Genomic DNA, 16,400 nt, shown 5'->3' with positions numbered 1-16,400 from the left:
ACATTTGTATTCTGCCTTTCAGCTGATAAAAATACTTTGTTCTTTAGTTCCTTCCAGAATACACCATTACATCACAATGTAACATAACATGTCTTTATTTTACATGTCATTTAAATTCAACATCACTGAGCCCAAAGGCAGCAGGCATCATGAAGATAACTATTTTTGAAACAGTTCTGACCAAGTCCAACTAAAATCCAACAAAATAAAAAATGAACAAATAAAATATAAAACATGAAATTAGATAATTGACAGTCTTATATTAAGAATATATTAAACCAAAAACTTTCATATTTTTTAGAAAGGATGTGAATTTAAACAACCACAGCAGGCAACAAGTTGATAAATTCTGTTAAATTAAAATGTACAAATTTAAAGACCGAATTATCCATTTGTTAGCTGACAGTGAACACATGGAACAAATCATTCGCTCCACATTTTGATTGACAGCCGTCACAACCTACTAGTGACCGTGTTTACTCCTTTCTTTTCAACCATTGGATAGGATTTTAAAAAACGGCTGTTGTATTTGTACTTCTGATGAAGCGCTGTTAAAGGGATACTCCACTTTTTTTGGAAATAGGCTCATTTTACAACTCCCCCAGAGTTAAACAGTTGAGTCTTACCGTTTTCGAATCCATTCAGCCGATCTCCGGGTCTGGCGGTACCACTTTTAGCATAGCTTAGCATAGATCATTGAATCAGACAGGACCATTAGCATCTCTCTCAAAAAAATGACCAAAGAGTTTCGATATTTTTACTATTTAAAACTTGACTCTTCTGTAGTTACATCGTGTACTAAGACCGACGGAAAATGTAAAGCAAATCGCAACTTTTCATTTTCCGTCGGTCTTAGTACACGATGTAACTACAGAAGAGTCAAGTTTTAAATAGTAAAAATATCGAAACTCTTTGGTCATTTTTTTGAGAGAGATGCTAATGGTCCTGTCCGATTCAATGATCTATGCTAAGCTATGCTAAAAGTGGTACCGCCAGACCCGGAGATCGGCTGAATGGATTCAAAAACTGTAAGACTCAACTGTTTAACTCTGGGGGAGTTGTAAAATGAGCCTATTTCCAAAAAAAGTGGACTATCCCTTTAAATATAGGTGAAAAACTACGCCGCAAAAATAATAAATGAAATGCTTTCTTAAAAAGGCAAAAGAACGCATGCACGTTTTCTTAATATGATAATTAAAAAAACAACAGACTGATGAAAATGCGGGACATTTTCTCAATAGGCGACGTGCAGGACAAGGGGTGAAAATGCTGTGCGGTACAACGCAAAGCGACCATGGTGAATATCACTATATTCAATTTACACTACTGTAAATGTTTGGGGTCACCAAGTCTCACCAAGGCTTTGATTATTTTAAATAATCTGTAATATAATAATATACTGTGTAATATTGTGAAATTACACAAATTAAAGCCATTACTCCAGTCTTCAGTGTCACATGATCCTTCAGAAATCATTCTAATATGCAGATTTTCTGCTCAAGAAACATTTCGTATTGTTATCAATGTTGAAAACGGTTGTGCTGCATAATTTTTTGGTGGAAACCGTGATACATTCGGGATTCTTTAATGAATAGAAAGTTCAAAAGAACAGCATTTATTTGAAATAGAAATCTTTTGCAACACTGTAAATGTCTTTACTGTTTCTTTTTGTCAATTTAATGCGTTCTTCCTACTAAAAAGTATTAATTTCATTAAAAAAAAAAAATCGTACTGACCCCAAACTTTTGAATGGTAGTGTACACAATAATAATAATACTATTGATAATAATTTGATGATGAGGTGATTGTGGTCAGAAAGTGTATCCAGAGGAGCTGTGAACTCAGTGAACATGCATTCGGATGGATTATCACTGTTAATCTGAGCAGATTTGTGTGGGCTTTTAATCTCCCATTTTGAGTTAAGACCAACTTTAGTGAAACTGGCACATTTTATATTGTCTTTTCGTTTGTCATATCATCACCATCTCTCTCTCTCTCTCTCTCTCTCTCTTTCTCATCCACCAGGTCTAAAACTGCATGGACAGACTCTTTGCTGCTTAGCAACCAAGCATTCTAATACACACAGGAGGGCCCCATATCTCTACAGAAGTTGCAGCCAGGAGGAGGTAATATGCCCACTCATACGCTCACACACACACGTGCGCACACATTGTGTTTTCATGTTTTATGGGGACTTTTCATTGACATAATGATTTTTATACTGTAGGCTACTTTACATTTTCAAAAACATCACTTAGTATCACTATGATTTATAAGCTGTTTTCCTCATGGAGACCAAAAAACATAACGTCCTCATAACGTAGGGTTTACCTGGACCACACACACTCATATGCACATGCACACACACAGACTTTCTTATTCAGCAGTGAACTTCAAGCTTTATGACTCATTGTTTGCTGCGAAAACCCCAGCATCCTTCAACAGTTTTATTTGTGATTAAATGGTATTTGTATGTGATGTTTATGCGTATGTCGCAGAGCAGGAGGGATTGTCCCTGCTGCTGCGTATGCTGGCATGGAGGGTTCTGGGTAAGGGGAGAAAAATGCATTCCAGGGCTACCTCCGAAAAGTCACTGGCTCTCTGACACATATACACACACACACACAGAGTCAATTCTGGTTGGTTACTGCGGCACGATTTGGCTGCAGCTACAGATAGAGGGGAGGGGTCTCTCTCTCTTTCTCTCTCTCTCTCTCTCTCTCTATGAGTCTCCGCTCAGTCTGAAACTGCGCTCTTGCAGTGCTTTTGCTGGCAGGATCACATGAAACAGGACACTCTGTCCGGGACGGGTTTACCTGTGGAAAATGTGCGTTTTGATAAGATGAAATACACTCTAGGATTGATTGGAAACACTTGAAAAGCAGGTACGTTTTCTGTCATATGTAAATCATTAATTGCGTAGTTGCACGACAGAGCCTCTAACTTTTCTTCAGCTGTATGTATGAGAGGGATGTTTTCATGGTCAGCAGGAGCTTTTTCAATAACAATCACAGTCTAATAACTTATATTAGGATTGGAATGTAGATGTTTATACATTAGTGGAGCATTGAGTTTGTTCATATTGCGATTTGCACCTCATATTCACCAATCTATGTATTTGTATGGTGCCACACTAATCACATGTACAGTTATGCAATGTAATGTTGATTTGATTGTGCATGTGATGCTGGTATTGATAAGTGTGTTTGTTCTTAGACTCCGAATCACTGTGGCATATATGAATGATGTAGTTATTAGAGCACATCCTCTTTTCGGATGCTTTCCAGGGCTCTTTGACATAACCAGGGTGATCTATTGATCTGTTTATGCATGTTTCCTTGCCACAACATTACACACACCAAAGTCAAAATGCACCAGACACGATCACTGCTTTAGAGGGACGTGACACTGTGTTATATGCATCTACTTGTATATACCTTACTCTACCTAGCCTGATGAAACTCATAACCACTAACCACACTTTTGTACTTAATTGACCCATAAATCTATCTTTTAATGGAGCACTGTAAAAATAATGTCATCTGTAGAGGCTTGTGGGTATTTTGGTATCGGAGACAGTGCAAATACCAAAGTAGACAACTCATCTCTATGGCAACTGTTTGGTTCCGACAGAAGTATTTGGGAAATATACTGAAATCCAGAGGAATTGAGGTTGCCTTTACCTGTTTGAGAATATTCAGTGTGAAACTTCCTTAACTTGCATCAATGTGTTAATACAGATGGGTTAAAATAGTGTTTGACTGTGAAATGATCTTCTTCACAAAAAGGCTTTTGTAAGCACAAGTATATGGCATTTCAGTTTAATAATAATAAAAAAAAAATTCTACATCATTACATTTTGATTTTGCATAGAGTTCTCATTTCCCAGTTGCTCTCTGTGCTAAAATGCATTGAAGCATATTGAATGTAATAAGAACCTAATGGCAAAACATTAGACTGAGCTGATTTCAGTCAAAAAAAAGTGTAGTTGTAGCTTCACACACACAAAAAAGGAGAATAAAAATGATTAGTCATGGTTAAAATTACTAATTTCATCAGTATAATTAAGCTGACATAACTTGAAAAACAATGTGTGTTCAACTAATAACATAGAGGCCTGTCATTTTGTGCAACCACTTAAATTAAAAAGCTTTTTTTTCCATTGCCATTCTCATGTATTAAAAGTGCTTCATTTTACTTATTAATATGTTATCATCATAGCCATGAGCACTATATGCGGTCACATGTTTTTTTTTTTTCCTAAGCAGCGTAATTACAGCTCACAAACAACAGCACACTGCATATCTGATCATTTGCAAATAAACAAGTGCATTCTTGTTTCAGAATATTCGTGGCATTACGTCAGTTTTAGTATTTTATGTTGTAGAATAACCCACCATATAGATTCATTGTAAATAACATTGGGGTTAACATTATTAAGCGTACCAGAAAAACTGACTAAATCAGTATCAACTGACCCAGGGTCCTCTGACTTTTAGTTCATTAATGATTGCCTAAGAATTCAAGCACCAGTAGATCTTTAGCTTTTTCTTAATGTATTTAGCTTTTCTTCTAGTCAGTTTATGGCTTGTGTGCAAATTTGGACTTGACGCTCAGGCATTAGAATAAGCCAATGAGATCAGTTTTGGCACCGAGAGCTACTCTTGGGGAATAAACACCCGCTTTTCAACCGCTGTAGCACCATCCTGCTAATGCTCAACTATGCATTATAATTACACAGTATGGAGAGAGAGAGAGAGACACAAAAGACTAATGCTCATTCTATATCTATATTTTATTCTATAGTTTACAGAGGAATCTGTTACTTTACAGTTTCACTATACAAAATCACTCTTAAGATATCTTTATTAGTATTTCTCTGCTTGTGCAATGCAACCAGACTGTTATCAGAATGCATACGTAAGTTATCACATTGTGCAAAGTTCATCTGTTTCTGAGTTTGTGCTGATTTCAATGGAACAGTTTTTAATGGAACAGCTTTAGTCCTCAGGCTGCGTCTACGTTTACCTGACCAGGGCACTTAGACAGGTGTCTGCATGTTTGAGAGAGAGACCTCTATTCCGTCCTCCGTGCCTGAGACTATTTTTAGGACTTAAGTGGAATGTGACAAGAGGAATAAAACATTTAAGAATTAACAGTGTAGTTTGATTAAGCTTCCAAATGAACATTTTTTAGGGTTTTGTGTTATGCAAGAGTGATTGTTCATAGGGAAACTAGAGGAGAGTGCTGTTAGAATGAGAAAGACTAGCTTGAAAACTGAGACACTGTGTCATAATCTCACCCAGCATCTCGGAAAGAATGACATTTATATGGAGGTGTAACTGGCCGTCTTAATAATTTATGTTATTTAAGTCATCGTCTACAAAGCTGATCAGGGCTGTCTGCACAGGCTTTAAGTCATATAAGGACAGTAGAGGTTGCAAACACAAAGAAATGCATTTTGTAGCCTTTTGTTTGTCTCCTTTTTTTAAGCAGCCTGAATTTTGACAATGCTAAAAGTGGCCAAAAATAGTTGTGATGCTAAAAGCTTTGTCAGGTCATTCATTGGTGGTTTAAGAGGGCATAGAAGCTTTTCGTCCTCACATGTTGAAATATTTTCATTCTAGGTCATCAGCGTGATTCGTTGTTAATGGAAATATCCACCTAATTACTAAACGCCGTGTTACAGAATGGCTGCGGTTCCCAAATTATGAATATTAACCTGGGGAATTATGCAGGTGCTAAATGTGAAATGATGCTCAAGATGCTGTGCAGAAATATGATCAGATATTCTGTAAGACTATAGTGGTGGAGTATGTTGTCATTTTAGTTCTGGGAAAAACACATGTATTGTGTATCCTATTGACAAAGAAACACTGTGACTCTTTGGAAGGTCATACTGAAACTTAAGTCCTGGGTTTTCCGATACCGAAACGGCTCAGTATTGATTATATAAGTTCATTGGCCATCTTCTGATGTTGCTGGGGCCCTGGGCTCTGAGAATTGTTCTAGAAATCCACTCAGTTCAGTACTTGAACATCACATTCAATCTCTGGATCATCCTGTCAGGGATGGAAGCATTAGCCACCCTTCGCTTCACTGTTCTTTTTGCCCAGAGGGCCATTGGGTAGACTAGTAAAAAAACTGGGTTGATGTCAGTCATTCACTGGTGTGATGATGCCATAAAGCACCATTCCCATTTAAAAGCACATGCAACTTCAGATTTTTAAGCCTGGTGGATTTTGAAAGCAAAACATTTGTATGTTTGATAGCTAAGTTTTAGCACAATAATTACGGTGGAATAAGGAAAGGTGTTTGTGGCACTGTGGAAAAAGGCCTATAGCTTGAGGATGATTATTGGGTGTTAGATACATGCACCACTACGTCATAGAGCTCATCGACTAAACCTAAAATATATCCCAACAGTCCTGACATGTAAAAAAAATGCAAACTTTTGCCCTGTGACCTCAGGCACATGTTTACACTCTGTCCCAAATTGCAGAATTCTTTGAACTCTCTCTTCAAAACTGTCTCAGATTTGAATATATATATCAAGTAACAGAGGCAGGGTGGAATCGTTTTTCTTTAAAAATGGCAACATTTTATTGCCTACTTTACATATGTATGCATGAAGGTATACTTAATAATATTTTTAGTGCATTTTTGATCAAATAAATTACCTTTCATTAACAGGATTTACATTTTAGTTAGAGGAGACAAATTTTTTTAAACTAAAATTGTCTTTTATTTATAGTAATAATATAGCCGTTCTTTACAAATTTTAGCTGTGCATTTAGCCTTGAGATTTATGATCTATCCCGGTGTGATGTCCGCTCTGAGTTATTTCAGTTGACAGGCACGCAGTGCAGCACAACAGGGCTTGCTTTTATCGTCAGCCAATTCATTGTGTCTATGTGCACCTCAATGTATAGAAAACTATGCAAATCTGTCGGGTGTGTGGAGACCATAACAGAGAGTGTTGAGAAATGTGACTTGTCTTGTAACCTCACCTTTGTTAACCCAATGCAAACGAATGTCGCTCTCTCATTCTCATCACACCCCGGGGATAAGAGGACTGACCCTAACACAGCAAGAATCATTGCTGCAGTATGTCTCTCTCTCTCACTCACTTTCTCTCTCTGGCTATCTGTCTCATCATCGCTATAATCTGAGATGTTAAAGCAAGAGTAATTATCAATCTCAGAAGATTACAGTGGCCTTGGACAACCAATGTTACACACACTCAGAGAGCTATGCAGGCCAGGGTCATGTACGTCATTTTCTGTATCCCACTGCTATCTGAGCTGAGCGCATAGGAAGCAAGAAATTGTTACATAATATCAAAATCACTGAACGTACAGTGATATAAGACTGTGTTTTTTTCTTGTTTTCTATTTCAACTGCTAATTCATGAGGCTTTTTTCTGTTTCTGCTGGGATTCGTAGTTCCATCAACATTTCTGGGCAAGACTTCATAGTTCAGCTCTGAAGGTTTTAATAAAAAATGTTTTGTAGCTTTTAGTCATGTTTTTTTATTTTTTTTATTTTTTATTTTTAGCTTTGACTTTCTGACTTTCTATGCAAGCTCTATTAGGCAAAATAAAGAAGATATACACTTTCCAGTTCCAGTAACAAATCATGCTATTTTAGGACCCCTTGGGAAAAAGTCAACACAGGACAAAAAATGACTTTTATCAAGCACTTTCACAGTATGAATTTCTTTGTTCTGCTGAACACAAAATAATATATTTTGAAGATTGTTTGTAACAGTTGTGGGGCACCATTGACTTCCATAGTATGGAAAATAAATACTATAGAAAGTCAATGGTGCGTCACAACTGTTTTGTTACCCATATTCTTTAAAATATCTTATTTTGTGTTCAGCAGAAGAAAGAAACTCATACAGGTTTGGAGCAACTTCAGAGTGAGTAAATTATAACAGAGTTTTCATTTTTGGGTGAACTATCCCTTTAAGTCCTTTATGCAACATCTATACTAGTTCTACAATCACTGGTTAATTGTCACAGCCATATCACCCTGTAGCCCAAAACTGGTTGCTCACTGTAGCTAAGCAGGGTTGAGCCTGGTCAGTACCTGGATGGGAGACCTCCTGGGAAAACTATATTGCTGTTGGAAGAGGTGTTAGTGAGGCCAGCAGGGGTTTTGCCTGTGTGTCCTAATGCTCCAGTATAGAGATGGGGACACTATACTGTACCAAGCACTGTTCTTCAGATACAAATGTAAACCAGGGTCCTGTGTGACTGTCTGAGGTCATTAAAAATCCTATGGCACTTCTTGTTGTCCTGGCTAAATTCCCTCCATTGGCCCATATCAATCATGGCCTCCTAATAATCCATATCCACTGAATTGGCTCTATCACTCTCTCTCCGCACCTACAGCATCTCATTAGTATTTAAACATCTCATTAGTTTTGAAGAAGAAGATGATCCCATTTTTGTCTCTGTTCTGCATCATTAAGTTTGCTCATCTCGTTCTCCGGAGTGAAATATGAACTTATGTTGTGAGCAGCTCTCTCATCATCAGCAGCCATATCTGCCACGTAAGCATATCTCAGGAAGGTCAACAGAGGAATAGTTTGCCAACAACTTATTTGTTTCCATGTCAATGAGATGATGCTATTCATTATCATTTGTGACATTTTCAAAAACTATAACCACATCATAACCTGTATACGGTTGATATCCGCAGTCCTACTCAATACTTCACAAATAATGCTTGAATTTTTGCAGTGTCATGAGGTCACCAGCTCTTAGAAAGGGCATAGATGCATTTTGGCACCCACTCATCTTCCCAACCCGGGTAGATATCAGCCTGTTCTTTGTGTTAAAAGATTACTTTTGGTGTATTCAGCGAAAGGTTTTTGTGAGCAGAACAATCAGACTCTTGGTCAAGACCATTCAGCATTTGTCTGGAAACACAAGGACACCATTGTAGAAGTAACTGTCACCATTGCCTTGTGTGTGTGTGTGAGAGAGAATGCCCTGAATATCAAAATAAAAGCCTTCTCCTTTTATTAGCTTTTATCTGACCTACATTATCACCCTCATTTAATTGAAAAGTGTGACTCTGACATAACACCGACTTGATCGTGCATGTGTACTATCATATGATTTTGCGTAAACTATGCTAAAATAAAGAAGTTTTCATGCAGGCAGCTTCAAACAATCTTTCCATTACTCAAGCAGACTGACAGCTTTCATGAGTCAATTTTAAGAGAGATAAAGATTTTTACATTATATTATAATATATATATATATATATATATATATATATATATATATATATATATACAGTACAGGTCAAAAGTTTGGAAACATTACTATTTTTAATGTTTTTGAAAGAAGTTTCTTCTGCTCATCAAGCCTGCATTTATTTGATTAAAAGAAAAAGAAAAAAAAGTAATATTGTGATATATTATTACAATTTAAAATAATTGGTTTTCAATTTATTATACTTTAAATTATCATTTATTTCTGTGATGCAAAGCTGAATTTTCAGGATCATTACTCCAGTCTATCACATGATCCTTTTATTTTGAATAAATGCAGTTCTTTTTAACCTTTTATTCATCAAATATATTAGGCAGCAGAACTGTTTCCAACACTCATAATAAATCAGAATATTAGAATGATTTCTAAAGGATCATGTGATAGACTGGATGTCACATGTGACACTGAAGACTGGAGTAATGATGCTGAAAATTCAGCTTTGCATCACAGGAATAAATTATTTTTTAAAGTATATTCAAATAGAAAACTATTATTTTAAGTTGTAATTATATTTCACAATATTACTGTTTTTTTTCTGTATTTTTGATCAAATAAACGCAGCCTTGATAAGCATTAGAGACTTCTTTCAAAAATATAAAAAAAGTTATAAAAAAAGCCAAACTTTTGACCTGTACTATATATATAGTTGAACATTCATTTCTTGCAGAAGTGATATAAGAGTTTGTAGAGGTTTATGCTACATTATCCTTTTTGATTTTTCCTATAGAGGAGTAGTTACCACTAGAGGGCAGTCAAGTCAAGTCCGTTATTATTTAGTCAAACCTTTATTTACAAAGCAGCTTCACATTGATCACAGGACAATGATTCAGTGATGTAAAATTAAAATAATTCAGTGCAAGTGAAATTGCCAGTATGGAGCAGTAGTGCTCTTGTTTACACCATTATAAAATATTATATTCTGGCTTGTTGTCATCTCATCTAGATTTGATAACTTTGAAGGGTATCTTTGGTCAAAATTCGAAAAGAAAAATTGATTTTCTTTTTCTTATATGACCCTGGTTTCCCTGTGTTTATCTCAGGCTCTATAATATTTACATATCTAACAGTACATATCAGGACTAGATGAAATGTAATTGACATGCTGTTGTCTTTTCTTGTTTTTTAGAGTCATTAAAAGGGTGTCGGCAAAACCATGGACGCCATCTTCTGAATGATCAAAGGAATAGACTTTCTATGATGAGAAACACTGTAATCCCATCTTCTACAAAGTTAAGTATTAACTGTTTATCAGGGCTGATTTGGATCTAGCTATGGGGGATTTGACTGTCTGATAGTGTCTCAACCCACGTGTCTCATGGAACCACCAACAAGCAAGTCTGAACTTCCACCTCCTGCACTTCCCAAGAGATCTTCTCAGGGATCTCAGCATGGGATGTGTCTTCCGTTACACAGTAGTGACCAGAGTAACAACGCTTTCACCTCTGAGTCCTCTCTGTCTTCATCCAAAACCTCGCTCCTGTACGATAGAGACGAGACATCACCGGACTCCATGCGTAGCTTGAGCAGTCTGAGTAGTGCCAGAACAGATAGTCCTCTGGATGTGGACATGCCAGATGTGGAGATGGGAAAAGCAACGGCCAACAGTGATGATTCAGGCATACAGAGCCCAGACTGCAGACCAGACTACAGTGAGGACAACGACAACTCAGTGTCTGTGTATCTGGATGCTAATGAAGACTATTGGAGTGACAATGACAACCGTAATGTCACTTTGATGGTAGCACAGAAGGTTGGTCAAACTGATGGTGATGATGCATTCTTGTGCTCTTCAGGAAATGATGATGATGATGACACCAAAGAAGAAGAGGAAGAAGACTCTTTTCTTTCTTTATCCTCTGTAGAATTAATGATGAAAAGCCAAGTTGTTGTCTCTGCTCTGGAAGTCTCCACCAGCTCTGAAGTGGTAATGCCAAACAGTGTTTTACCAGACATTTCTGAAGGCCAAACAGCAGAAGTGCCTAACATGGCTACGGTGAATGAACCCCAGAGGGAAGTTGTCCACGAAAATGGGGAAGTCTCTGTTGAGTCGTCATCAGCCATTCAAAAAACTCCCATCATGTATGAGTCAGTGGTGTCTCCTGAAAACAAAGTCTCCATTTCAATAACAAGTACCAGAAACACAACTTCTTCTCGCTTATCCATCTCAAAAGAGCACAACCATCCAAAGTCCACAGCAAAAAAGACCAGTGATCTTGCAGGACATTTTATTGCCAAGCCTCCTACAAGGGCTGCTCTGGCCAAAGCCACAAAACCTGAGGAGAAGAGGTTCCCCAGGCCAGACCTGAGGAACGTGAAGGCCAAGATCATCTCCAGGGCTGCCTCTGTGCCAAGATCAGCCAATCCAGCAAAAACAAACACGAATGTTAAGCAGTCAGCTTCAGGAAGTGTGAAGGTTCCTGCTAGTAGGAAGGCGGAAGATAATGCTGTTGGAAAAAGAAGCAGATCATCATCAGCCAATACAAGAGGAAAAGAAACAAAGACTTGCCCAAGTGAGGTTGCATCTAATGGCGGTCAGGAGAAAGATGTAAACACTTTATCCTTGCCAACACAAGAAGAAGAAACAACAATGAAGTCAGAATGTCCTTCTTCAAATGATTTAAAAAATGAAGGAGAACCTCAACAAGCTGGGGAAGAAACCTCTAAGAGTAACAGCAAGGTTAGTGATTCAGATGTCCTCTTATTCAACTTCTCTCCTGCAGTTTAATTATTGATTGTTATAATTGACTTTTTAACATCTAATTTTAAGCATTACAAAACAAAAAAAAACCCATTTATATATATATATATATGAAGGACATGTTTATTTAAGTTTTTTTTTTTTTTTTTTTACATTTAGAAAAGTTTTTTTACATTTTGATAAAACTTTTATTAAGGTTTATTTATTTACATTTTACTATTATTAAACTGTTACAATTTTTTTTTTTTACATTTTAGTAACAGAGTAACAGTAGATACATTAGTAACAGTCAATTTTTTATTACTAAAACTTTTATTAAGGTTTATTTATTTTTGAAATTTTACTGTTATTAAAACTTATTAAAACTATAAAATATTATTATTTAATTAATACTTTACATTTTACCTTTTATTAAAGTTTATTTAAACCTTATTAATATTAAAGCATATATTCATTTCTTATTTATTTTTTACAATTAGAAGGTTTTTCTACATTTTAGGTTTATTTAAATTAGTTTAATTTATTTAGGTTTATTTACTTTTTTACTATTATTAGTACTTTTATTAGTATTTTATATACATGTTTTCACATTTAGAAAGTTAGTGGTTTATTTAAATTTTACTATTGCTATTATCAAGTTTTATTTGTGTTTTTATTATTAATCAACAGCTTTAATTATTATTAAAATGTTCATTATAGTTTATTATATTATTATTGTTGTTTATTTAAATTGAATTAATATTAAAGCATTAATTATTTTTTTTCCATATAGAATGTTTTTAGTATTATTATGAAAACTTTACAGATTATTTATCTAAAGTTTACTATGATTAAAACTTTTATTAATATTTTATTTAGTACATTTAATATTCACACTTACATATCTTAATGAAGCATCTTTTGTCAAATAATCTCTACTAGGATGCGCAGAAAGAGTCAGACTGAGAGCTCAGCCAGTTGAAACATGTTTATTTTAATCACCAATAGAAGAAAGTATTAATATTTAAGAAGTATTCTTGATTCTCAACTTGTGTTAAATGTGATCAGATAGACCTTTCAAGTTGTTTGTGTCATTTATAATCATACATCCAAATCTTGGTCTACTTAAACTGAAATGTTAATTTAAAGCAACATATCAACAGCAGTTGTCTGTTTCCATGTCAATCTTCTCCTTACGATGAGAACTGCTTCAACAAGTCCGACCCTATACGTGCCATCACATGATTGTGCTATGCTGTTATTCAGGCTTAAATGTGTTATTAGCTTGGGTCGAACCAAATGTCAAAAGTAAATGAAGACCTAACAAAAGGTTTTTCAAATGTAAATACAGTGATTAGAGGTTTTAAATATGTTCACTGTCCAGAGTCTTACAGCAAGTGCTTTTGCATGTTTCTGCTTTATTATCACTGTTAAGAAACACCCAAGAGCCAGTTCCCTCTCTCACTTTCCTGCCTTTTTCAACTTGGTTAGAGAACATGAGTGAGATGTTTTTGCCAGTAAAACAACTGTCTTGGAGGGAAAAGAACAGAACGTGGAGGGAAACATTCCTTAGTTTAGAGGACTCGTGAACACTGATTCAGACAACAGAATCTTTCCACAAACTCACTCCATGTGTGTGTTGAGTGTTTAATAACGAGGGGGAGAAAAGGAAAAGATTTGGGCTGGTCCTGGCATCAGAAGCCCTGAGGGAATAACACAATAGAAACGTTTTTCCCTTTGCTTTTTTCTTTTTTTTCTTCTTCTGCTTTTTTTTTTTTTTTTTGGAGCAGGCGAGTCTTATTTCCCCTCCCTCCTTTCCGCTCCTCCTCCCTCTCCTTCAGCGCTCTCGCTTCTCTCTCTCTCTGTACCGCTGCACATTTTCTGTCTGTTCTGTGGAATGGCCAACACTATGGTTACCCTGCGGCGCCCAGAGTTGGGATCTCTGGCTTGGGATGCTGTGACTAACCAACGACTCTTTCTCCAGACTGTGTCTTCCAAGCTGGGACCATCTCTAGGGACTAACAGTACTTCCACCTCTGGACCCCCAGAAGCCAGACTGAAGCCCTCTAACAGAGAAGCCCGACCCACAGGTAGTCTGGGTCCACCGGGAGGACGAGCGGTTCAGCCGGCTGGTGAGTTTTGCTTGTTTAACACAGAACATAATCTCACAGGCATTGTTTAAGGAAGTAGACAGAGTAAACGCTACAGTGGAAGAGCCTCTAGGTTTGTTTTGTTCTGTGTAATGCTTCCTGTAAGCTTATACTGATATTATAAGTGTTTTACCTGCATCACTGTCACAGTTCAGGTAACTGTGCTAGAGTGAGGAATCTAAAATTCTTCCTTTCTAAAATTCAGCCTTTCTGCTGCACATTTGCAATTTAATTTGACATTGCAGGGTTGTGATTTTTTTTTTAAGTGTGCATACATATTGTTTTTATTTAAAGCATATTACTTAATCTTAAAGCTAATTAAGCTAAACTATAATGATTGTTATATTTATGAGAAATTTAGAAACTTTTTTAAAGAAATTAATATTTTTATTTAGCAAGGATGCAATAATGATTAAAAGCTCACCAATTCAGTAAAACACTTTTAATCATTATTGCATCCTTGCTAAATAAAAATATTAATATCTTACTGATCCCAAAAAAGTAAAATTAAAAACATAAATAATAACAATCATTAGTTTAGCTTAATTAGCTTTAAGATGAAGTAATTTGCTTTATATTAAGAGACCTCTTTCAAAAACAGAAAAATTCTTGCCAATCAAAAAAAAAAAAAAAACTATAGTGTGTATATTTTATTATTATCTTGTATTATTTTTTATAATTTATTTAGTCAAATAATCGACTTCTCCATCCCTTCTTCAATTACTAACAATTAAAAAATAATAATAATATAATAAAATAAAGAAATAAATACCTAAACCCAAAAGTCTTTTTGCATTATGTTGTGTATAAAAACAAATTTATGATTCGGTTTTAAGGATGTCCTCGGACGCCCTCAAATGGAAAGTTTTGTCAGATTTAACTTCAAACTTCTGGGGACAAACAGAACTTTTCTAGTGGTACTCATTATTTCAAAGTATCATAAATAACTGTTTTGTTTTAAATCGACAGGTTTGTGCGAGAATTTGGGTTGGCGCCTTCGTTTAAAATCCATTAGGCCTATAAAATGTCCCACTAGTGAATCTAACATGTGTCTGGGTTATCGAGTGAGTGGGAAGCCGCAGCTGGTGTTAATAAGTTCCAAACTCTGCGTAGTGTTACGTAACTCTCCTCTCTTTCTGTGGCCACATGTTCAGCATTTAAAGCCATAACACACACTTGAGTTTAACACTGCACTTAACTTCTGTTTCCTATCTCATATTGTCCATTCATTTCTCTCGCTCTTTGTCATCCTCTCTCTTTCCCTCCACCCATCCCATCGTGTGTATGTCTGTCCATTTATGTGTGTAGCCTAAGGCAGTTTTCCTGTGTTGGTCAGAAAAAGACATTGTGCTCAGTGTGTGTATGTGTGTGCGTGTCCACACTTTTGAAACGTTTGGGGCTGTCCCGTAACTTAACCTTCCTCTGTGACATATCCTTTCTTTCTCTGTCTCTTTTGCGTGTTTCCTCTTTCTTTCATTACATGTGGATGCAGGGATATGTTTGGGTGCATGTGGTTTCAGGGGCCATATTCTATATGTTTGTGTGTGTCATGTTTCAATGTCAATGAAAAGTAAAATGGAATCAAGGAGAGAAGGTCACATTCCAACTAGACAATCGTCGTCTTGTTTCTCCACAGAGACCACAGACCCACACTGTGACTTTTGCTCCACAATTTAATAGTTGACAATCAGGGGAAAGTTTTGTGTTGAAGGATATCTGTTACGGTGGGGTCAGTCTCAGGAAACAATGCCATATTTTATGTTCATAATGCGTTTGAAAATAAATAATTCATTTAATGGAAATAAGGGACTTACATCATAAAGGTGTAAAGTTTCTCTTACAATCTTTATGTTTATATATTGGCCTCATCAAGCTGAATAGTTATGGGGATAAAATCAGTGATTTACGTCAAATATTTGTTATAAATAATTTGTATAATTGTATAAAGCACAAGATTATTGATTGTAAATTAGTGATTCAATAAGTGGACTGTGTTTCAATGATATTTACTAAAGGACATTATTAGCAAAATCTGCATCTTTAATATATGAACATATTTAAGTCATTATATTTATAAATAAGTTCATATAATGATTTCACTCAAAAATGTTCTGATCAACTGTTTTCTTATTTGGATATTATAAAAGTATAATAGGCCTACACTACCATTAAAAATTAAAAAAAAATATTGTTTAAAGAAAATAATACTTTTATTCAGCATTAACTTGATCAAAAAATGAAAGTGAAGACATTTTCAATGTTACAGAAGATTTCCATTTCACAT

General features: G+C 35.8%; 1 protein-coding gene across 1 annotated transcript in view; it reads left to right on the top strand.

Annotated features, from left to right (window-relative positions):
- Positions 1–2,728: 2,728 nt before the first annotated feature.
- Positions 2,729–16,400, top strand: part of mtus1b (microtubule associated tumor suppressor 1b) — a 46,192-nt gene continuing 32,520 nt past the window's right edge. Inside the window, exons 1-3 of the mRNA XM_084097227.1 lie at positions 2,729–2,885; positions 10,416–11,966; positions 13,951–14,098. Coding sequence (XP_083953353.1) covers positions 10,605–11,966; positions 13,951–14,098 — 1,510 coding nt within the window. The 5' untranslated portion in view covers positions 2,729–2,885; positions 10,416–10,604. The remainder of the gene's footprint in view (positions 2,886–10,415; positions 11,967–13,950; positions 14,099–16,400) is intronic.

This window comes from Abramis brama, assembly GCF_963993115.1.
Source record: "Abramis brama genome assembly, chromosome: 2".
Classification (NCBI taxonomy): domain Eukaryota; kingdom Metazoa; phylum Chordata; class Actinopteri; order Cypriniformes; family Leuciscidae; genus Abramis; species Abramis brama.
Note: the sequence above shows the minus strand (reverse complement) of the source record. Positions and strands in the feature narration are given on the sequence as shown.